The sequence below is a fragment of the Mugil cephalus genome, chromosome 11 (assembly GCF_022458985.1).
Source record: "Mugil cephalus isolate CIBA_MC_2020 chromosome 11, CIBA_Mcephalus_1.1, whole genome shotgun sequence".
Classification (NCBI taxonomy): Eukaryota; Metazoa; Chordata; class Actinopteri; order Mugiliformes; family Mugilidae; genus Mugil; species Mugil cephalus.
The window spans coordinates 17,342,505-17,364,834 of record NC_061780.1 but is presented as its reverse complement, the minus strand read 5'-3'; the positions used below and the strand labels follow the sequence as shown (position 1 = coordinate 17,364,834).

The following is a 22,330-nucleotide window of genomic DNA, read 5'->3' as shown; positions in this document are numbered from 1 at the left end:
TGTGTAAAAATATATGAAAACAGCTAATTTTTATATTTGTAGTTCAATATCAACACAATTAACACTTTCTAGCTAAGGATAATGTCGTCTTTATTTCACCACCTTTCTACCGTGAAACAACCTTTCAGACTATCACACTTGCAGCATTTTCCCATGAAACAATCCACCTCTGTAAGAAAGAGATTTACCTCAGACTCTCACAGTTTGTCGTTGTAAGAGGACAGAGACACACACACTCGGTCTCTAGCCTCAGAAAACACAGAGTTGTTAAAAGTGCTACCTAATATCTCCATCCAGAACTAGAAAATATATATAAATATAAAAATGAGTTCAACATTTATTCGCTACAATTATTCAAGAACTCCCCAGTTTCCCCAGTCCAGGCCAAGGACCCCAAACTGATGGAGAGATTAAGTAGAGACCCTCCTACTACCTACTATATGTGTTCTATATTAAACTGAACCTAGTGCTATTTATAAATATACATGATTATCATCATATTGCATTCAATATTAAGCTATTCAAATAATACACAGATTCAAAGATCCTTTTTTCATTCCAAACATGTGCTATAGTAGGGTAACCATGCAACTGCCGTAAACATACCTGACTGTTATACATAATCGACAGATAAAGAAAATAATTGACAGCTTCACCTGGGGACTGAATAGCCTCTCTTGGCCAAACGCAGGAATCTGACAGAGTAGGTGTAATTTGTGGCCTTGTGATTGGCTCAGCAGTGATAGGGGCGGGGCCTACTGTGCACAGGAGGCTTTTAGACTGACTGGTCTCAGATAGTGTGGTGCTCTGTGTGAAACTGTGCGCTGTAGAGACAGCTCCTGTATTGTATGCAAATGAGTGATGTGCTGACTGGAAGTAAAAGTTACTTGTGAGGGTATAAATAACTAATGATGAGCTATGTTGGTGAATAAACCTGACTCAAGTATAAAGTAAGGTGTTAGTTGGCAGCACTGTATCCTCTGTATAGACATTCAGTCCAGACTGTTTCATACTGCAATTATTTAAAGAAAACATGTAAAATGCCTCTTACAGCTGCACTTCATTTTTTGTTATTGGGTTTTGTCCTGATACAGGTATAAAATATAAAATCTTTCCAACATCAATCCAGAGCCTCAATAACAGCTGGGTTTTAAATTAACATCGCAAAAAATGTCAGTCTCACAGGGGGATGCAAGAAATTATTTTGAATCTTTCTGCAGTGATACAGCACGAGTGATCACACATACACACCGTGTCCAATCAATGCTTATAGCAGACTCACACTTCAGGATGACGCTGTCATCTACCTGCTGCAGCTCATTCTCTTATACCTGGATGGTGGTGGAGGCGCAGTGACAATCACATTCTCTGATTTCTCCAGTGCCTTCAACACCATCCAGCCTTTGTTGCTGGGTGAGAAGCTGCAGTTGACCATCCAAGAGGGCTATTAAGATTGCCAAGCTCAACTACAAGAACAAGGTGGAAGAAAAGTGGTCCGTCTGGGTAACGCGTACCAGATCATGGTAGATTTAACACACTGACTTCACAGTTTATGCTTTAAAAAAGTGGATCTAAACATCACATATGTCAGTTAAAATCATTTAAATCTTTTAAAATGGCTAAAAGAACATTTATTAAGGCAAAGCATACACTTAGGTCACTGAATAGAGACACAGACATTTCAAATTGTGTGACGCTGGTATTTACACTTTTATATTTCACTAAAGCATCTTCTTCAGTCCTCTCCTCTCTGCCGACTTCTCTGTAAACATTCAACACAGGATCATCAGGACTTGTATCTATGTGTCTCGTCAGTCTCTAACACGTCTGTCAGTAAGATCTTGTTCCACCAGCGCTCTCTGAAGCTCTGCAAACACGCACTGGTCAGACTCTCTCCGTCCTGGTAGTCCTCCCTCATCTTCTCTGGGATCAAGTCCTCTGACATCACCTGCGAAGAGGGAGAGGACTGTGTAAAAATATTACATTTTAACTCAACGCCAAATCTGCACCCACCTCAAAGTTCCTGTAATTCAGGCCTTGGAGCAGCATGTCTGCACTAAACAAGTGTGTGAGTGTGTTACCTCACCTCAGTGAGAGCCTGCAGTGTTGTTTCTTTGAGATTTAGTCGCTGCAGCTCATCTTCTGACATCTGTAGCACATTTTGACTGCGCTGCAACACAAAGGACGACTGCTGCTGCCGAAGGATTCTCAACAGGAGTCTGTGGGAGATCAAGAGGCGTGAGGACATAATGATCTACTATTAGAGAAGGTAAGTGAATGTGCATTACATTTTAAGCCATTACAAAATTAAATGTATTTCTGCAAAGTTCTTGTGGGAAACTGGTCAACAGTATCTAAATTCAGTGGCTGTACCTTGTCCTGATGAAACAGGCACAAGCTTTGAGACGAATCCTGTCCTCACTGAGCTCTGCCGCCTCCTCCTGCTGCTCCTCAGTCGCCCCATCCTCCTGATGTGCTTCTGTTTTACATCTCATGGCAGAACAGGATCCTAATAACACACCAGACTTAATTAACAACAAAAACAAAACAATTATCAACTATTCACCTAAATAATTACCATCTTGAGACAAAGTATGTGTGTTAAGTGAGACAGGAAGTGACGTTAACGTTACCTGAGGTTCTTTTATTCTCCAGCAGCTGCAAACACGTCTGACCCAGGCTGAACCAGTGCCAGGGGTTGAACGGTAGCAGGCTACACAGCTGCTGCAGACACAACGTCTTGGATCCTGCGGCTCCAAAATGCTCATAGATGCTGACCTTCAGGAGAAGTTTAAATTAGTTTGAATACAACAGAATGACTTGATCCTTGTGTGTTCTGGCTAACGCTGACCTTAAGCAGCAGGAGGCTGGTCAGGTGACAGGTGTTGGAGGCTTCTTTGCTCTGGAAAAAAAAGATTATGCAGATGTTATTAATGTAAGGTTTTTGAATGACATCTTTACATTGCTTTAGTTTATGTTAAAATACAAAAATGTCTGTAGATTTCCTTTTGTTAGCTGAGGTTACAAAAAATTAAAAATGATCCAGCAAATACATACTAGTGGTTTTCTTCATCAGTCGTATCTAAAGTAAGAGCTATTGAATGTCTCATTTAAACAATGTGACATAAAGTATAAAGAATATGACAGTTTAGCAGTGAATTTGAAATCAGACAAAGAATTACCAGCAAATCAGCCAAGTCCAGTGCCCTGTCTCTCTGTCCCAGTTTGGTGCAGCATCGGGCCATTCCCTCCAGTACATCTCGTCTGATGGTCAGGTTGTTGTCAGCGATCCACTGCAGGCAGCTGCTGTATGCCTCCAAGGCTTTCTGAACCACACACACCACAAGAACAGAAACACAGACACTTTCAGATCATGAGAGCAGATGGTGTTCTCTCAAAATACCGCAGATTTAAGATTTCACTCCTTCAGTCTGGTTCCTCAAGAGTAAAAATGTGTCTAAATATCTGCTCAGAAATGTTACTGTTGTACAACATGCTGCGAATTAAATTACATTCATGTCTTCATTTGGATGTAATATTTAGACTAAACTAATTTTTTTGTTTAATTGCATGACTTGTTGTTTTGAAGATGAGGACATCGTACATTTGTGGGAAAAAAAAGCTACTGATAAGCTGTCTATATTTGATGTTAATATCACAGAAACATTGAAATACGGGGGAATAAAGCAGTAAACACATAGACTAGGAACATGTAAGTTCCTGAAGGGAATGGTTGTTTGTGTGAATACCTACAACACTGCAGGTGATTTTTCAGTAACATCCAGTGACTGGACTTAGAAAGACTGAGCTGAATGACTTTAATTACCTGATAGTTTCCTTGTCTAACAGCCAAGTCTCCTCTAAACTTGTAGACTTTCTGCTTCTCCAAAGAATCATCAGTATCCAGAGCAGCACTGTCACAAAACCACTGCAGACAGAAACACATCACGAAGCAGCTTCAGTCCACTCCCAAAACCTTTCTTCAATTTGGATGTGAATGCCTTTAATTTAAAGCTGAGTCTGTATTTATTATATAAATACCAACTTGAGATTGTTTTTAAAAATGCGACAGTGTCTAAAAATATATGAACACAACTAGTTTTAGCATTTGTAGTTCAAGATGAATGCAATTAACACTTGCTAGCTATGGACAAAGGCGTCTTTATTTCACCACCTTTCTACCGTGGAACAACCTTTCAGACAATTACACTTGCAGCGTTTTCCCATGACACAATCCACCTCTGTAATAAAGAGATTTACCTCAGACTCACACAGTTTGGCGTTGTAAGAGGACAGAGACACACACACTCGGTCTCTGGCCTCAGAAAACACGGAATCGTCAAACGTGCTACCTAATATCTCCATTCGGAACCGGATAAAGGTATATAAATATACACATAAAAATTAGTTCAACAAGCATTCGCTCTAATTAATCCAGAACTCCCCAGTTTCCAAACGAAGCACACAACTCCAGCCACACTTATTTGTTTATGTCCTCCTGGACTGACGGTCCGTCAGTGTAAACTGTTCGACTAGTTCAGCGTCCAACAACTATTGTTCCGGACAGAAAATTTTCCGACACGCGAATGCCACACAACATCATGTGTCGCCTTCGTTAATTATAAAACGACAACAAAGTGTTCAAGCACATCTTAGCTTTTATTTTGACTCGACAAGAACCCACACACGAATAAATAACATTTCCATAGAAGTCCTAATGTTCTATGTGAGAAATAACATCCTCTGTAAATCCCATTCAAGCTGATGTACATGCTGAAGGATGCAAATATAACTGCTTTGTATAAATAAATCAGGACAGAGCACTCTGAAGAGGGAGACTGCACTTTACTAAGTGCAGGACTAATAGACTCGGGAACTGAGGCTCTACAACTCCTCTCTCGGGGGGAGGAGGAAGTAGGCCACAGAGAACAGAAGGGAAGGAGTAGCGGTGGTCAGTCACCCACACACTGTGCAATATATATGTTATATATGTTGTGTATATATATTTGTTATATTTGATACTTGATATCAAATATATTTGTATTTGTAATTTAATCGGTTAAGAGTCTACTGGATATTGTACATTCTCTATTCTATTTCTTATTTGTTTTGTACACAGCTGCTGGAAATATAATTGCCCGGAGGGAGACATCCCAAAGGGATCAATAAAGTCTAGCCTAAGTCTAAGTCTAGTCTCAGTCTAAGTCTGAATTCGATTACCATTATAACACATACAACTATTTCTGTGCTATCAATAAAATTGTTTGGTTTGCTTGGTTCGGAATTAAAATAAACCCACAGTCGACAGCAAAGTATCCACATTCAACTAATAAAAAAGTGTAATTTACATGAATATGTAGCAAAAACACATGGCGAAAGGTAAATAATTCATATCCCATTAGAATTAGGGGCGTAACGATTCATCCACTACATCGGTGAATCGATTTATTTTCCTACGATCCAACTACAACGATCTGTGCTCGGCAAGTTTGCCTTCCGGACGACATACATGATCTAATATCGTTTTAAAAAGTAAACAATCGATTGTATCGATAATAGGAAATAACGCATTGTTTTTTTATTTTATTTTTTTAGCACTTTTAATGATAAAGGCGGTAAACGTTACCAGATTCAATCTGACTAAGAAGTGGCAGTGGTATCCAGACACATGAGGAAGTTTAAAAAGTGACGGCAACCGGTAGATTAAGAACCCCAAAGAGTAGATACTAAGCAAGATAGGTATCTGTTGTTTACTTTAGTAGTCGCGAGTACCCGACGCAGTGCATGACTCTGCTGTGAAGGTAGAGACATGCGGCGGTGGTGTATTTGCCTCAATAATAAAAAATAAATAAATACATTTTTGAATGAATTTTGAAGATTTGAAGGAGCGGTGGCCAGGATTTAGGAATGGCGGCCCGCCACTCCTAAATGAATGTAGAGGAAACACCGAGTAGGTGTTTATTTCAGTCACACTGGTTTAATTTTTGGCTAAAAAAGTTACTGAATCGAATTCAAGTCACTTAATCGTTTCGTTCTAAATGAATTGAATCGTATGGGCAACCGCGAATCGTGATTCGAATCGAATCATTTTTAAAACGAATCGTTACACCCCTAATCAGAATACATTATTATCAGTAACAGAAGTGAAAGCAAAAAAAAAAATAAATAAATAAAATAACAATACAAACTATTAAAAACGAAGAAACTGAAAAAAATACCATTGACTACATCTCAAAATCTGCTACTCTGGGCCAGGACCCCTCACACATGATAAATCAGAGGGACATCCACTACTCATTAAGTAAACCCAAACAAGCCTTTTACTCTGCACAGATGAAATTAAAGTTACTAAAGTCAAACTTCTTCCACCAGTAGTGATTTCCTGTTGTGTCCATGACAGCACTCATGTCACAGTCTTCTATTTCTTTCTCTCCTGGACCCCCGCGGTCAAATGTTACAATGTGATCATCATTCCACAAAAATAATTTCTGTGTGCAGGTGTAGTGAAGACCCAGCCATACATAGCGACTGTCAGCCTTCCTGGCCTCCAACTCAACCCAGCCCTGAGTGTCTTCATCGAGGATGGACACCAGATCCATGTTTAAGTCTCTGCAGTGGTACAGGGCTTCTTCCCAGGTTCTGTTCTCTTGGACCAGCATCAAGCCTTGAGTAAAGAGAGACATCTAAATAGCTGAATATCGACAATTAACTCAAAAGAGGAATTTTAAAGCTGTACATGATTATATTGTGTAGAGGTTTTAGAGAATAAAAAAGAATTAAGCATGAATCAAATCATGTAAAAAGCGTTGTGGCCATTCAGTGATGAAAAATAACAGAGCTGTCAGTGTGAATACAGTTCTCCTGAGTACAGTATGCCCGTATATTTCCTTATTACCTCATATCAGATTGTCTTACCTTGGGGAGTGGGAGACGTTTTTGACACGCTCAACAAAACAACTGTCCAGCCTCTGGTCATATTCGGGTGAGGTTCCCATTTAATAAGCAAAAAGGATTAATACAAAAACATGACTGAACTGATGCAAAAAGTAACTAATACAGTGATGCTGGAAACCAAAAAATTGAAGGAGCAAGCAAGTTGGTGGTAAAAAAAAAAAACACATGATCCGCCACCCCATGTGTCCTCTGATTACCTGCACCTGTGAATATAAAGAAAAACGCTCTACTGCCACCCGTGGAGTCCTGAAGAAACTAAGAGACAGGCAAAATTAACAGATGTGGCTCCTATAGGTGATAATCACATTATAATGTGATACTGATCCTTTTTTTCTGGCGTGGCAGCAATGTGCTTCTGTACTATCATCATATGAACATAGTTTGTACATTTCTCATTTTTACAAATTATAATCCCAGAAATAAATAAAGGATAAATGACAAGCAGCACTAGACTATGGTTACAGGTTGTACTATGGTTCATAGTAGAGTGAAGACATTACACTTTGTGATGGTTTCCATCAGATGAGTTCCCAATGAGGATCTGAGCATTCATTAGTTCAGTGTTGCCAGAAGTGTTGTTGATGTTGATACAAGAGATTTCATATAGACCCAGTAAATTCATTGTCCACCAGGAGTTGGACTTGTTTTCAGTGTGAGCACAAGAACTGTAACTCCCATCAACAGCTCTGTCAGAGAAGTGACTTTTGTAGTTTGAAGACTGATTTGTTTTTCCTCCCTCTATCAGTTTTCCTGTTGTGCAGCTAGCTGTAGCAGAAAACACAAAATAGTTCACTTCATAACATTGACCCATATACATATTCAGCACCAATGCTCTTATACTTTTTGACATGACTCAAGAGATGAAACAGAGTAGAGCAGAGAAATGTATTTAACACAACCTCCTTGGTTCTGAGCAGACGTCCCTGTGAAATGTGAAGTGTCAGAGAAATACATCAAAATTACTTTCATCATTCTGGTCACGTTCATGATTATTGTTTTATTTTCATTTACATTTTCACATTCACGTTTGACTCTGAATGAAAAGAGCAACTTACCAATCGAACAGAAGAACAGCAGAGTCCACAGCATCTTTGCTTTGAAAGAGAAAAAACCTCAGTAACTGTTGACTAGATGATCGACACAAATGACCACAGACCAATGACTGGAAATCACAAAGGATTTGCACAAATGTATCCCCTCTATCTGAAAGCACAACAACAAACTGATAATCCGGGTGATGCTCAGCTCCCTCCAGATCCACCAGTTTTGAAATGAACCTCACGTTTATTTCCCTTCCTCCACAGCTTCCCTCATTGAAACACACCAACATTCATTGTTGTTTCTGCTCAGATTGTTATCAATAGTCAAAGTAGCTGAAGAGTATTTGCCTCTATCAGAATAATATGTCTACACAGCTCAGTGTGGTCAATACACTTTCAACACTTATGAATACAATTTGAAATTTGCACCATCAGTGGAAGCTGGTTGTGTATGACTACTTTTATTTTGGGACATTGTTCCTGTCCCTAATGAAAGTGTTCTTGTTTTAATGTTTTTAGTGACAAGTTCAAAACACAGACATTTGTTAGACTAGAGGAATAACAATGACACGTCCAGGAATCATGTTTTAAAGTCAACAGAGTAATCATTCAATAAATAACTCATGAGTAGCTACACTGATGAATAAACCTGAGTCAAGTATAAAGTAAGGTGTTAGTTAGCAGCACTGTATCCTCTGTATAGACATTTAGTCCAGACTGTTTCATACTGCATTTATTTAAAGAAAACATGTAAAATGTCTCTCACAGGTGCACTTTTCATCAAAATTTATTGGGTTTTGTCCTCAAACAAGTATAAAATATAAAATCTTTTCAAGATCAAGCTAGAAATCAAGCCAGAGCCTCAATAACAGCTGGGGTTTAAATTAACATTGCACAAATTGTCAGTGTCACAGCTGGTAGATACAAGCTGGAGATTACAGGGGACGCAAGGAATTATTTTGTAGCTTTCTGAAGCAGTACTGCATGAGTGATCACACATACACACTGTGTCCAATCAATGCTTATGACAGATACTCTCAATTTCCAACACACTTCAGGATGTGCAGTGTAAATGTTTGTTTCACAGACAAAGAATAATCCTGGGTGGGACTGTCATCTTTAACTATGGCAACTGCAAACAAAAAAAAAAAAAAAAAAAGAAAGAAAGAAAGAAAAGAAAAGAAAGAAATTTTAAAAAAAAAGAAATAAACACAAGTCAGTTTTATTCCCAGAGCTCCATCTAGTGATCAGTGTGGGTACGGCTCATGGGTACAGATCATGGTAGTTCACACATTTATGCTTTTAAAACATGCATCTAAGAATCATGTGTACAATTAAAATCAGGAGTGATCTTTTAAAATGTCTAAAAGAACATTTATTAAGGCAAAGCACACACTCAGATCACTGTCATTATATCTGTGTCTGTGGAACCAACTGTAGCTTTACACAGGAACTGAAAGACAGGTCTTAAGATGTACACAGTATGCTGAAGCAACACCAGTGGGGTAAAAACAGTCAGCAGGTAAAAATTTGATCAGAATACAGACGAAACCTCTACTGTAGATGAGTTAAAGTCAAAAAAGAAGAAAGTTTCTGTTCATAGGTACAGTATTTTGAATTTCTGACAATGTGCTGTTTTTTTTTTTTTTTTAAAAAAAAGAACAAAAAAGAAAAGTGAAAACATCTGAGCCTCTGATTGTAGTAAGAAACATTCAACTGAATACCTGTCCAAGTACAGAAAACGAGTGAGGACTATAGCAGGAGTATAGCGAAGGATACAGATATGACATATGAGCGTAATAGGACAGCAGGTAAACTACTCAGATCACAATGTAGCTAGCTAGTTAGCTCTACTGCACAACATTAACTGGGATAACACGATGAGTGTTGGTTATAAAATCACAGCTCAGTGAACAGACATGGCACCTTAACAGACCGGGGGAACGTGTGCGAATACAGGCTAAGTTGTAACTGTGCAGCTGGCTTCAACAACACTTACAATTCACCTATTACAGAGTTTTCATTAACTGTCAAGGTGGCTGAATATTCATACAGTTTGTTTCATAATGGACAGAAAATATGTCATCACTATGACAGTATCTTAACACCCCTTTAAGGAACTGATTTGCTCATGACATTAATTTTCTGTAACATTTAAAGGACCCAGATTTAGGAGTTTCTATTAGCAGAAATCTGTTTTCGTTAGGGTATAACCACTTGTAACTAAGAAAAAAGGGAGCGGATCCTCTTCCATGGATCCTTGTGTTTAAACCTTTAAGTGGCCTCCACTGTATCTTCTTCATCACACTTGGAATGGGAGTGACATTCTTGTGTTTGTAATCTGCTACCACACCACTAGATGTCACTAAATCCAAAATGCAGGTCCTTTAATGCATCATTATAAAACAGTGTAGGTTTAGAGCTTCACATCTAAAAACACTGTTAGCAAACGACGACAACAACAAAAAAAGCAAATCCCAGGTTTATTTTATTCTTCTTCTTCTTATCATTTTTTTTTCTTTTTTGCAATTTGTCCATCTAAGTGCATGTCTTTTCTATCAAGTTCTGACTCTATATTTTTGACCAAAGTACCAAAAAGCCACTTGAGCAACACTGACTGCACTCTAAACAGATTCTATTCCAAAAACACTATTCTACTGTACATATTTTATGAGTCTGACTTGTTAACAAGCAGTCCACTGGATAGAGTTATAATGACACAATTTTCATAGATAGAAACATATAAAACCGTTCAGAACAGACTGACTATAGTGAAGAAAGAGCACGCTGTAAAAGACGGTGGGCTGGATACCTGGGCAGGATGAAGCCTAACCTGTGGACTAAACAAGGCTAATTATGAGCAGCCATTTTTGTAGGATAAGCAGAAATTAACATATGTAATACCAATTAAATTCCTACACAAGGGCACAAAATGGCAGCTGTAGAATGTGCTTTTTGGTGATACCGCAATTCCATGAGAAATGGAGATAGCTAGTAGATGCAAGTCCCTCCAACGTAGCAGTAGCTTTAACATTTAACATCTTTAACATTTCTACACTCTGCGATTTGAAAAGATTTAAACAACACTGTGAGAACAGTTACGTGGTTGGAGTCACATTGGTAATGAAAAGTAACTGGCGTTGTTAAAGCTAATACAAGCTGTTTAGCCCAGATCAGGCTTCCCCTGCGCCAAGTATACCAACCCATAATATTGTATGTACAAAATGAGCTGTTGCTTGTCTTGGTTATTGCATGCAGTACTAGACAAAGGTATACCTTAACAGTTTGAGCTTGTTACGTTCTTGGCCAGGCACTTGTCACATTACAACAAAATGGATGAAGGTTTCAGCTTTCCATCAGTTCTTATAAACTAGCTAACTTACAGCTAACAGCCAAGACTGGCCTAAAAGATGTTCACTGAAAGGCATTCTGGAAAGTTAAAAGTGCCAGCATCAACTGTGACAAGTGCCTGGTGATAAAATACAATTAAATATCGTAACCACAAGGTATCTGTTTAAGGACTTACAGCCGGAGTTTCCAAAGTCAGAGTTTCTAGGCATCTTTTAGAGCCAGCAGAAAGCAGAGCTCTCATGCATCACAACTTCGTTTGAACAAGCCTTCTTTAAGGATAACCTAAAGAGTTCTGATTTCCAACGACGAGTGATGGTGAAATTCTGTTCAAACAAGCGTACGAGCCACGTAGGCACATAGGTTTACCTGCAAAGCGTCATCAGTCTCTCCTCTTTCTGTGAACAGCAGTCAAGACAGTTATCAGTCTTTTGTCCTGTCATCTTAGTGCAGTAAAGCATGAACAAAAAGAGGAGCATTATTTGGTAGACTTCCCGCCGCAGAGGAAATGCTGCAGAGTTTCTCTTTATCACAAGCAATTCCTTCCGAGAGAGAAGGCAACGTTTCCAACAATGTCTGTTTTTTCAGTTTTTCAGTTTCTGAACAGTTGTCATTCCTTTGAAGATGTCCCTTTAGCCCTCTCCGTTGGTCTGTCACCGTTTCAGCAAATTTTAACGAGACAGAGAACCAATATGACACCGTTAACATTTACAGAAACGTCTTGGGAAGTGCACATCATGAGTCTTCATGTTTAAAAGGGAACGAAAGAAGAGGGGTAAGGAGTCAAAACAACGGCGTGTGGGAACATCAGGGGAATATGGGAAACAGTTCACATGATTCAAAGCAACACTGCAAAACATAACAATCATAACACAACGGAGAAATTATTCCAAAACGGGGCTGAAATTGTGTAATTTAACTGAAAGTGGTGAGTGATTGTTCTACTTGCTTTTGAGCCATATAATCTTACAACTATGAAATACATCCAATAATATAAAAGTGGATAGATTGATAATATTCCTCCAAGGATAAAAAAAGGCAAAATACTGGTTCAGTTTGTCGTCATACAAAACAGATTTGGTCTCTCAGAGCCATTTTATGGTACAATATGAGATTAAGGTGCCTAATCAGGATTTAGTCCACTATGAACACAAGTGGACAAAGTGCTTTTTTTTAAAAAAACAAAAAAAGTTTAGGTGCTTCAGCTTTACTCTTCAGTGCAGAATAGAGTCAAATTAATGTCTGAAATACTAGGGATGTCCCGATATGTATCAAGGCTGATCCAGGCATTTTTAAAATAATCGGATCTGTATCATACAGATACCAGCACATTTCTGTAATAAAGGGCACAGGGTACAGGCTATCGTCTACACTAACTTTAACAGCCCTAATTATGGTACTTAACAGTGCAAACGTGATCTAGGAGAAAACAAGTAACATAAGAAAACCATGTTAAGAGAAAATTCTGCTCATTCATGATTGGATCAGGACTCGCATCGGCCGGTACTGAACGTAAAACGGTCGGTATCAGATCGAGGGGGAACAAAAAAACATGACCGGGACATCCCTATGAAATACTGTTAAAAAGTTTTTAAGTACGGGTCAGGACCCAAAATAATTCACGGGCCTCGTGTCAGTGATTTGGTGCTGATTGCTGTCTTATCACAGCAACAATTTGATTTAATTTGATGTTGGATCTGCAGCTGCTGCTTACATTTACATGATTTGGGGGGAAACTCTGCTTCAGTCCTTTCAGAGACCCATCACCAGTACAAACAATGCAGCAAAATGTTTTTGTTTCTATTATTATTATTATTATTATTATTTCAGTGGAACCGGACGTCCACCTCACAGTGGCCAATATTTAGTTCACAAAAAGCGTGTCTGCCGTAAACTACAGCTCACTGCCAACACATTCAACTTTGGCACAAAAAAGGGTCAGATTTAGCACAGGATGTGTTCCATTAAAAGATGAAAAAATCTATTTAAAACATTAATTTCAGTGCATAATTAAACACATTCTGACACATCTTTCCCATTAAATCCATCCATAGGAGTTTGGTTAAAAACATATAATATTAATGAATTGAATTGCCAGTATCAAGGGAAGACATCTTGTGTTATTTAAAAGCATCATGGCATTCATTCAACATTAAGGTACTCTTTCATGTTAAGCCTTCATCTAAGACAGATAAAGTCATTCTCAAGTCATGTCAACTCAAACAACCTGCTAATTCTGATGATCTGGTCCTTGGGAGAACCTTCGCAGGTCCCAAAGAAAACATATAAAATAAACTCCACAGTTACATGCATGCTGGTGTCGTTGGGTGTTGTCGTTGTGTGTTCGCATTGCTCAGCGGTGAAATCTAGTGGCGATACTGATTTGAGCACCTTTCCTAGATACAACGTGCGCACCTTTATTCTCCGAGGTGTGCTACTCGCTCAGGACCAGGGGGGGAGACTGAAGTTTGACTTTAGGCCTGTGCTCAGAACGGCGTAACAAAGATGGCATCGATGTGTTTCTCTCTTACTGGCTCCAATTAAGCAAGCAAGGAGTGCGAAATCTGTCATTAATAACAGTCAGCGTTCATTAATAGTTTTCAATGAAGGGATGTGTCGGGGTGCAACGTATTTTGTGGCAACCATCTAATCTCAACAATTTTCCTCTTAAGCTAAGCTTAAAGATTGCACTTCATGGTATTTCTTTTAAAGAAATATTGTGTAATTCCTGCTTTACATGCTTTACCAAAGTCAGATGTGCCACGTAAGATTTGCAGAGCTTGATTCTTAAATCAAAGTAATAGCATTGACAGAGTGAGCTAAAGCTAGAAGTCCATGTGTTAGTCTCATATAGGCATGATTGAGAAATAGTTTGGGGGAAAAATGGGAATTCGTTTTGGAAATGACTGCACTTGCAAATCAGTGGCTAAAAACACATGGTCTGACTGACTGTCTTCCAGGGTTTGGTCAAGCCAGTATTTGTCCTGTAACATTCAGTAAAGTTTACTCCTGCTTCCCACATAAATCACTAGTCTTCAGAAACGGACAAAGACTTCCTCACGCTACGTGACGGCTCCCAAACCTCACTGTCGTCTGTATCGTCGCCGTCATCCTCCTCGTCTTCTTCCTCCTCGTCTTCATCGCCCATCCTTGTACCGGGCTGCTCCTCGGTGGCCATTGACGACTGTCCCTGCACGTCCTCTTCCTCCTCTGCTCCTTCGTCTCCGTCTGGCCTCCCTGCAGCCGGCTCCAGGAATGGATCTAACCCCATGTCTAAGCGGCGCTGGACTTCGGCAAACCACTCCCTCACCTTATGACAGACAGAGAGTCGACTCAGTTGGGTGTTGACATCTGTGCTATTTCTGTACACTGTTGTGGAATTTATATGAATACCAGCTGGTAAAGCATCAAGGCACAAAATGTTGCTAATAAACCAAATGGCTTGTGCAGGATGGTTTATTTGTGTTCATAAGACCTTCTGGTGCAGATTAAATAAACTCTCTATTTTAGGTACAGACAACATGGACACTATGTCCACTTACCTTGTTGCTGAAGATAACCATGAGCACAGCATGAGAGCTGCTATTTGCCTTCTGCGAGCCTTAAATTTTCTAATGAACTCATTTATAATAAAGACAGCAAGATGGATTTTATGATCATCTGAGTCCATTAAAGTGTTTGGAAAACAGGGTCACATAATTAATATCAATTACCTGTTCGTAGCTCATATTGGTTTTAGTCACAAGCTCATCCAGATCTTGCTCATTGAGGAAGTGGTGCTTCAGGTAGTACTCCTTCAGGATCTCCCTACTAGTCTTGAATTTCTTTGACGGGGGAAGTCTGTCAACATCTGTACAAGAAGAGGCGGACCTCCTTGGCTGCTTCCTGGTCCGAGATCGTCCCCAACCACGATTGCGGCCACGTCGCTTCCGACCGCCGCTTCCCATTTTAACGCCGCCTCCGCTAGTTGGTCCTTCGATGTTGCCGCTTTGGTACTGAAAGAACCATTTCAGGTTTCCGTTCTTCCAGGAGTACCGAGAGTCTCCAAACCAGCTGACAATGTATGACCGAGGAAGGCCGCTCTCTTCCGCCAGCTGGTCGTACTCCTCCGGCGTGGGCCACTGAGTACGCACAAAGGCACTTTTCAGAATATGGAGCTGCTCTGGAGACTTTTTACATTTATCTTTTAGGTCTCTCTTGCTGCAGCTGGGCAGCTGCTTACTGCGACCTCCGGGAGGAGTTAGACTACCCTTTTGAGACGAGGAGGTAGAAGGAGAAGAAGAGGTCGCTCCTCCGGCTCCTGCCACCTCTCCTACTTTTGATCCATCTGCCTCCATTTTTCCACCCTCAGAAGATTCTGGAGAGGAGGTGCTGACAGCCATTTTTCGCCTCTCGGTGAACCAGGCATCAATTTCCCTGCGTGTCAGTTTAGTCCCCGTCCTCAGGCGGCTCAATTCTTCATCTGACGGGGTACTGCTCTTCTCAAAACTCTCCTCTAGCACCACTAGTTGCTCTGGTGTCTTCTCCTTAAACTTCTGCAGGGTAAAGTCTGGAAATGGGTTCCATGTTTTGGGCCGAGTTTCCTTCTCCTTCACGGGAGGTGTGCGTGGAGGATGTGGAGATGTGGGGGTCTCGTCACTGGAGTCAATAACAATGGTGGTGCTGGCAGTGCTGCTACAGCCGCCGCCTCCTCTACCTCCTCCGTCGTGGAAAACAATGACATGGCTGTTCTTGGAGTTGCGCTGGTTGTACCGAGTGTCACTGAACCATTTTTTGATCTCCCCCTTTGTCAGGTTGGTTATTTTCATCAACCGGGCAATTTCTGCATCAGTCACAAAGTGGTTTTTCAGGTAGCTGGCTTTCAACTCCGCCAGCTGCTCTTTGGATTTCTTAGGTCGCATACTGAAAGTGTCAGCGCTGAGGGCCGAATTCTCCTTAAGAGAGTGAGAGAGGAAAAAATTACATACCAATCTACTCAAAAGAACTGAAGTACTCTGCTAGGGGAAAGACCACAGATGAGTCAACAAGTAAACGTCGTAGAACTAGAGGAGATGTGGCTGAGTTCAAGAAATCATTACATGACTTGTTGGCAGTAATGAGAGCACAATCCAGACCAGTGTGTTGTCCCCACCTGTGGAGAAAGGGAAGGAGGCTGGACAGTGGTGGCTCGTTTCAGCTCACTGTTTGTTGGGGTGGGCTGGCAGGAAATTCTGCTGGAGCTCTGGGACTGGCTGGGCAGCCCAGCCACTGTCAGAGTGATGGGACTGGTCACGGGAAGGTTTCCCCCGGGGCCGACCTGCACAAGATCAGATGAATACATCATGGACTTTGTTTTTTGTTTTTTGCCAATATTACATTTCCGTTCTCCTCACATTTCTGAGGCTGGCTAGAGACCAAAACCAAGAGTCATCTCAGATTTCAAACTTCACGCAGCAAAGTGAAGCCCATTCACTCTGCATTTAGCTGGTTAGATACAATGCATCTTCAGTCTAACATGTGATGGCGCAAGGACAGTTTTGTGTGTGGTCACGTTCAAACACAAAAGGGAACGAACATTTTGTCTGTGTCACTCTACAAGCATCACTGACCATTCCACCAGGTATTTCCATTTGAGGCAAGCTGAGAAAGTCGAAGCCAGAACAAGTCAAATGTAACACATGCTCTTTCCTTACCTACCTGTGTGAACACGAGGCCAGGCTGGCCCACAATCTGGCAGGTCTGGAGGATGGACTGCAGGCCGTTAGCAGCTGACAGTTGGTGGGCAGGTATGACCGTGATGGTCTGAGGCACCGTGTGCACGGTGCCATTGAACTGTTTCCTCCTGGCCTCCTCCACCTCCTCTGGAGTCCAGCTGACACCGTGCTTCAGTCGCTGGGCTGAGAACCACACCTGCGCACATATCAAGTACATTAGATTGTACTTATTTCAGGGGTTCTGCAGGTTTGAACAAGTGAAACTTAAGACCAACACGAAGTATGAAAAATAAGGAAATCAGAGACCCAGAAATACTTTCAAATTATTATTTTTTTGTCATTCAACTACCAACTCAGGACATCAGTGGGGTGGACTCCACTAGTGAAGAACAGAGACATAATAGGTCGGGGCCAGAGAGGGTCAAACTGCACATTCAGAATCAGGCTGAACTCTGGATTCCACCTCCAGGTCTAATAGTTATATTTCATAAAGAACTACGTGGAACTAAATGTGAATGCCACCAACGCACTGAACAAAAAGCGGATGAAGCCGTACATGGACGAAAGGATTTAAGTCTCGACTAAACGTCACTGAACGTGACTTAAATTGGGATCCTTTTTCAAATTTTAGACTTTTTATGACTCTGCAGAAACACTGTTCTTTGCAAAAAAAAAGGTAGGGTTAGATTAGGGTAGCTTTTCTCATCGAGAATACAAAAAGCCTAAGAATGACATGTGGCCACTTATGCCATGTTCTGATCAGGCCTCCATGTGACACATTAATCAAAAAAAAGTTCTGAACCATGACCACTTCACGAGTGAGAGGGAAAGAAGGAGACTTCATTAACACCACATCAGCTCAAGAGGACAAAGGAGAGTATGAATGATGCTACAGGGCCTCTGTACAGCACACAGTCCAAGTGCTTGTGCTAAAGTTTTATTTTTTATTTTTTTGCTAATAGACCAGTACTTAAGTAAAAAACACAACATCATTTATTAGCCAAACGAAAGAAACTCTACCCATGTTCCTCTACCTTGATCTGCTCCTCTGTGAACTGCGTCTGTGCAGCCAGGCTGCTAATCTCTCCCATAGAAGGATAAGGGAACTTCTTATACGTGGTACCCAGCAGAGGGTTGGTGTCCATAGCAGCGCTGTAGGAAGGGATGCTGCTGACAGGAATCAGTAACTGGGGCTGAGCTGCTGCAGTGCTCTGCTGGGTCTGGAAGGCAGAAAGTACCTGGAATACAGGACGAGAGGCGGGAAATAGTGAGACTGCTGATGCTTCATAGTGGCAAAGGTAAGGTAACAGCTGCGCTCTTAATTGTCAAGCTGATGATCAACTCTTTGTCCAAATCTTCCAGCAGCTTTTAGGTCTAGTGTGAAAACATACAATCATTTTCAGATAGACTTTACATATAACTTTACACCACTGCTACTGAAAAACGTTTACCAAACTATTTTTTTTTACCTGTGCCAGGCCAGCAGGCAGAACTGTGGGGTTTAAAATAGATTTCCTCTGATGCTCCGATGGCGGGCTGACCAGCAGGCCGCCTCCCCCGTGCTTCATAGAGTCGTGCAGCAGCATCTCTACAGGAGTCATTGGCCCCAGCGGTGCTTCAATGGGTTCCTGCTCTCCTCCCAAGTCTCCCTCGCCGCCTCCTCCAAAACCCTCCGCTGCCTCCTCTGAGGATTTCAGGGACACAGCAATCCTCTTGGGCTCAGATTTGGTTTTCATCCTCATGATCGGGGTCTTGCTGAGAGAGATGGCGGAAACTGCTGCGGGGTCTGCTCCCCCCTCCTCAGGTGCGTCGCCCTGTTGTTCCTGGATTGACTGGTCACTGCTCGGATCATCGGGAGGATTCGGAGCACAGCGCTTCAGTGAGGGGCCGAGGACTTCATTGTCTTCTACAGCGGAGACGCTGGGTTCATCTACAATAATAATAACAATAACAATTCATTGTGGCATATACATCCCGTACTATACCAGTTAATTGGAAAATGGATCAAAAAGAGTCATACCTGCGTCTGGTGGTGTGGGGACAACCACCACAGCCTGATCCAGCTCCTCAGCAGTCGGCTCCTCCTCCGCCCCCTCCTTCACCTTACCCTCCTCTTCCTCCTCCCTTGCCTCTTCCTCCTTTGTCCTTTCTACTTTCTCCTCCACCTCTTCCTGCTCCACCACATCAGAGGGCAGCACCATGCAAGGTGTGGTGGATTTCCGGCGGCTCGACATCGTCAAACCAAACTCTGTTTACTGAAACTCCAGGCAAAGACGTTCTGTGGCACAACTGTCAGGGCTCACATGTCGCAGGTAAGTGCGCTCACATCCTACAGTCCTGGGATTGTGTATGTCTGGTGGAAGACACGAAACACATATGCAGATGTCAAATAAATAATTTGTCAACTGACAGTGAAGATTTATTGTTCAGATTTGCGACTTTTTAGAAAAGCAGCATGTGTAATAAGAGCTCAGCACACAGGTGGTATGATAATAAAAAGGTTTGATAAATTATTTGTGACACTGTAACAAGCTTTATGAATTTTTGTGTAGCACATGAGACATTTTTTTGTCTGAATGAAACGAGTTTCTCTTGTACACATATGCTGTCAATATGTCAATCATGTCTGAAATCTGAAAGTACATTTTTTTTACTTTTTATATCCTCCTAATAAACAACGAATTAACAGTAAAATGACCAAGACACCAAGTCACACTGCTGCTGATTTCTGCACCCTATCGGTGCATAACGAACAGTCTGAGGCTCTTTTGGCTGTGATAACCATTTTCTAACAGCTCACATTTAATTGAGAAACTAATCACTGATTAATAATGCTAGTTTTACCCCTTTTTGCACTCGTGCGAGAAAAACAATAAGTACATCTCGTGGAAACCGTTGACTTTTTCCAGTATATTTGGAAACATGCTTTTAAAACAGTGGCTATAATAAAGGAAACAGTGGTAATAAAGGTAATATACTCAAAGAAATGAAAATTACATTTATTCACATGGGGGAAAAAAAGTGCAGCCTTACACCAATCACACGTTCAGATACACAGATTGATTTACAAGTCAGGGGTTTCGGGTTAGGTTAGAATTATTAGAACCTCTCCAGGGATCTGCCATCCTTGGTCAGTTATCGGTTGTGGTTTAGTTGTGGGCGTCTATAAGTCTGACAATGGATCCCAAAAAAGGATTTTAAATGAATCACATGAAAGTCCAATTCTAGAGAGTTCCACGATATTAATATATCATTGCGGTATTCCAGCTGCACGGTGGCAGACTAGAGGGGCCCAGCATAGGGTAGCGAGGGGGGGGGGGTGATTGGAGACTCTCTGCCCCCCGTCCATGAACTCTTCAGGAGCTGGTGCAGAAACAGATCATAAAATATTGCCAGAGACCACTCTCATCCTCTCAATAACCTCTTCAAAATACTACCATCAGGCTAAAGGCTACGCAAGCATTAAAAGCAGAAGCAACAGACGGCTCAACACTTTTCTTCTACAAGCTGTTAAAACTGCTGACCTGATCCACAATGGGCACCACACACACTTTACACATGAAAATCCGCCATTTCACCCATGAACACACTTTAGTCATGAAATAGTGACATTTTAGGATGATTTTGTTTGTACTTTCGTTCTGTGTTTATGCTTTAAAAAGCAGAATTGTAATAACACCAGGTAGAATATTGCTGCCACAAGAAAAGTGATTCTTTCTTTATTTTATTTTATTTTTATAAGTCACTGCTAATGGATTTGGTTGACGTGCAGAGGACCATAGCCATTACTGAAGCCTTGCTTGTTTTGGGTGAGGGGTGTGGGTGTCCAGTCTTTCTGATTCTGTTTCTTTGTATTCTCCTCTAGTTATTTTGACTAAGCGTCTCACTTATTTTGCTTATTTGACTAAGTCCGCACAGATAAACAAGAGAAAGCAATTTCATTCTATCCGCATTACAGTTGTAGGCATGTCAAAATGACAACAGGCACAGATTTGATTTGATAACACATGACACATATTATCAACAAATTGCCAGGCGTTTAAAGAAGACATGATGATTTGAGCAACACCAGGACACTGCTTTACATTACGCTTTATGGCAGGCATTGCTTGGCTACAACAAATATTTGAGTTGAGTGCATACTTGCGCCTGCATTGGTGGTGACAACTTGATGGCTGCTGCCTTGTGCACCACTAGGTCATTCACAAACACAACTAAAATTCTGCTCCAACAGATGCGTAAATATTCACCCCTAAGGCACCGCTGCATTGTCGCCGTGGGTCAACTTCTCCCGACTTATTGCTGTGTTAGAGATGATGAAGAGGTGATAATAAGTGTGTGCAGGGTCTGCTCTGCCATCATTAGATCATTTGCATCCGCAGTTAGCAGCTCAATAATATGGAGGCGTGGGCTAGCTGACTCGTTATTATTACAAATATAGCGAGAAAGTGCAATACGAGGACGTGTTATTTAGCCGTACAGCGTGTGTATGTATGTGCTGTGGGCCAGCGAGGCAGTGTTAGCCGGGCCAGTCATTATTATTGTGTTGCGGTAAACTTACTGGAACTAGTGAAATGTGCAGTGTGTTGCTACCAGGCTGTCGAGACGAGGCGAGGACTGATTTCCTGGGTTCTGTCTGGTGGGATCTGTCGTTGCCTCTCCTTCCCCCGGATAACCATTCAGAAACAGCCCTGGCCGGGACTACACTAGCGTTCACGCTATTTGGGTTTGCAGGTCTCACACAAAAAAAAAAAAAACAAACAAAAAAAATAAAACAGCCGAGGGAGGCACACATACACAGAGAGAGAGAGAGAGACGGACCGGTCTAGCGGCTACGGCTCTGGTTTGCAGATGCTGGAAACACCGGACATCTCTCTTCTCCTCGGAGCAGGTTATTTCACACCAGAGGCGCTTCTTTAGTAAAAGTTATAGCATCAAACGCGCGGTACTTACTCTGAACAATGTGGCCGCCGGCACCGTGTTGTTAGCTGACCTAATTCTCTGACATTTTTTAACGTCTGATTTTTTTTTTTTTTTTTTTTTTTTTTTTTTTTTTAATGATCAAACGGCGTCATCATTCAATGTGATACGTCCTGACGTCATTCCTCGGCGACTCTCACTCTGCTCTAAAAATGTGGACAACTTGGCAAAAACGGCTTTATTTCGACCACTGCCGTAAACCATTTGTGAGTTTAATTTAGTGTTGTTGTGCTCGGGAGGAAAGTGGGTGTCAAACAGAGCGCGGAGTCGACTGAAAACTCGTTTCTCCGCTCGGCGCTGTGCCAATATGTCCTG

At 41.3% G+C, this 22,330-nt stretch overlaps 2 protein-coding genes across 3 annotated transcripts; both read right to left on the bottom strand.

Moving 5' to 3' along the window:
• Nucleotides 1-1,179: 1,179 nt before the first annotated feature.
• zgc:101716 (uncharacterized protein LOC492784 homolog) lies at nucleotides 1,180-4,508 on the bottom strand. Its single transcript, XM_047598170.1, has 8 exons — nucleotides 4,261-4,508; nucleotides 3,827-3,928; nucleotides 3,183-3,326; nucleotides 2,852-2,902; nucleotides 2,634-2,778; nucleotides 2,374-2,509; nucleotides 2,087-2,219; nucleotides 1,180-1,948 (listed from the first exon to the last, which is right to left on the bottom strand). The coding sequence occupies exons 1-8, from the start codon at nucleotides 4,363-4,365 to the stop codon at nucleotides 1,787-1,789; spliced, it is 978 nt and encodes a 325-aa protein (XP_047454126.1). The 5' UTR covers nucleotides 4,366-4,508; the 3' UTR covers nucleotides 1,180-1,786.
• A 4,257-nt stretch (nucleotides 4,509-8,765) lies between these two features.
• Nucleotides 8,766-22,330, bottom strand: LOC125016003 (zinc fingers and homeoboxes protein 1-like). 2 transcript variants are annotated; one of them, XM_047598169.1, is made up of 8 exons: nucleotides 21,597-22,330; nucleotides 19,056-19,388; nucleotides 18,505-18,965; nucleotides 18,070-18,273; nucleotides 17,019-17,231; nucleotides 16,474-16,638; nucleotides 15,056-16,276; nucleotides 8,766-14,652 (listed from the first exon to the last, which is right to left on the bottom strand). In XM_047598169.1, the coding sequence occupies exons 2-8, from the start codon at nucleotides 19,267-19,269 to the stop codon at nucleotides 14,371-14,373; spliced, it is 2,760 nt and encodes a 919-aa protein (XP_047454125.1). In that variant the 5' UTR covers nucleotides 19,270-19,388; nucleotides 21,597-22,330; the 3' UTR covers nucleotides 8,766-14,370. The 2 variants fall into 2 exon arrangements, with proteins under 2 accessions (XP_047454125.1, XP_047454124.1); XM_047598168.1 differs by having other exon boundaries at nucleotides 21,989-22,330.

Bases quoted from the DNA above. Each gene is read 5' to 3' on its own strand.
- zgc:101716 (XM_047598170.1), bottom strand. From the start codon at position 4,365: ATGGAGATATTAGGTAGCACGTTTGACGATTCCGTGTTTTCTGAGGCC. The intron at 2,903-3,182 runs GTAATTCTTTGT...TTTTTTTTCCAG, and splicing joins TGGACTTGGCTGATTTGCTG to AGCAAAGAAGCCTCCAACAC. The intron at 2,510-2,633 runs GTAACGTTAACG...GTGTGTTATTAG, and splicing joins GGAGAATAAAAGAACCTCAG to GATCCTGTTCTGCCATGAGA.
- LOC125016003 (XM_047598169.1), bottom strand. From the start codon at position 19,269: ATGTCGAGCCGCCGGAAATCCACCACACCTTGCATGGTGCTGCCCTCT. The intron at 18,274-18,504 runs GTAAAAAAAAAT...CCTGTATTCCAG, and splicing joins TGCCTGCTGGCCTGGCACAG to GTACTTTCTGCCTTCCAGAC. The intron at 16,639-17,018 runs GTAGGTAAGGAA...GATCTTGTGCAG, and splicing joins CTGGCCTCGTGTTCACACAG to GTCGGCCCCGGGGGAAACCT.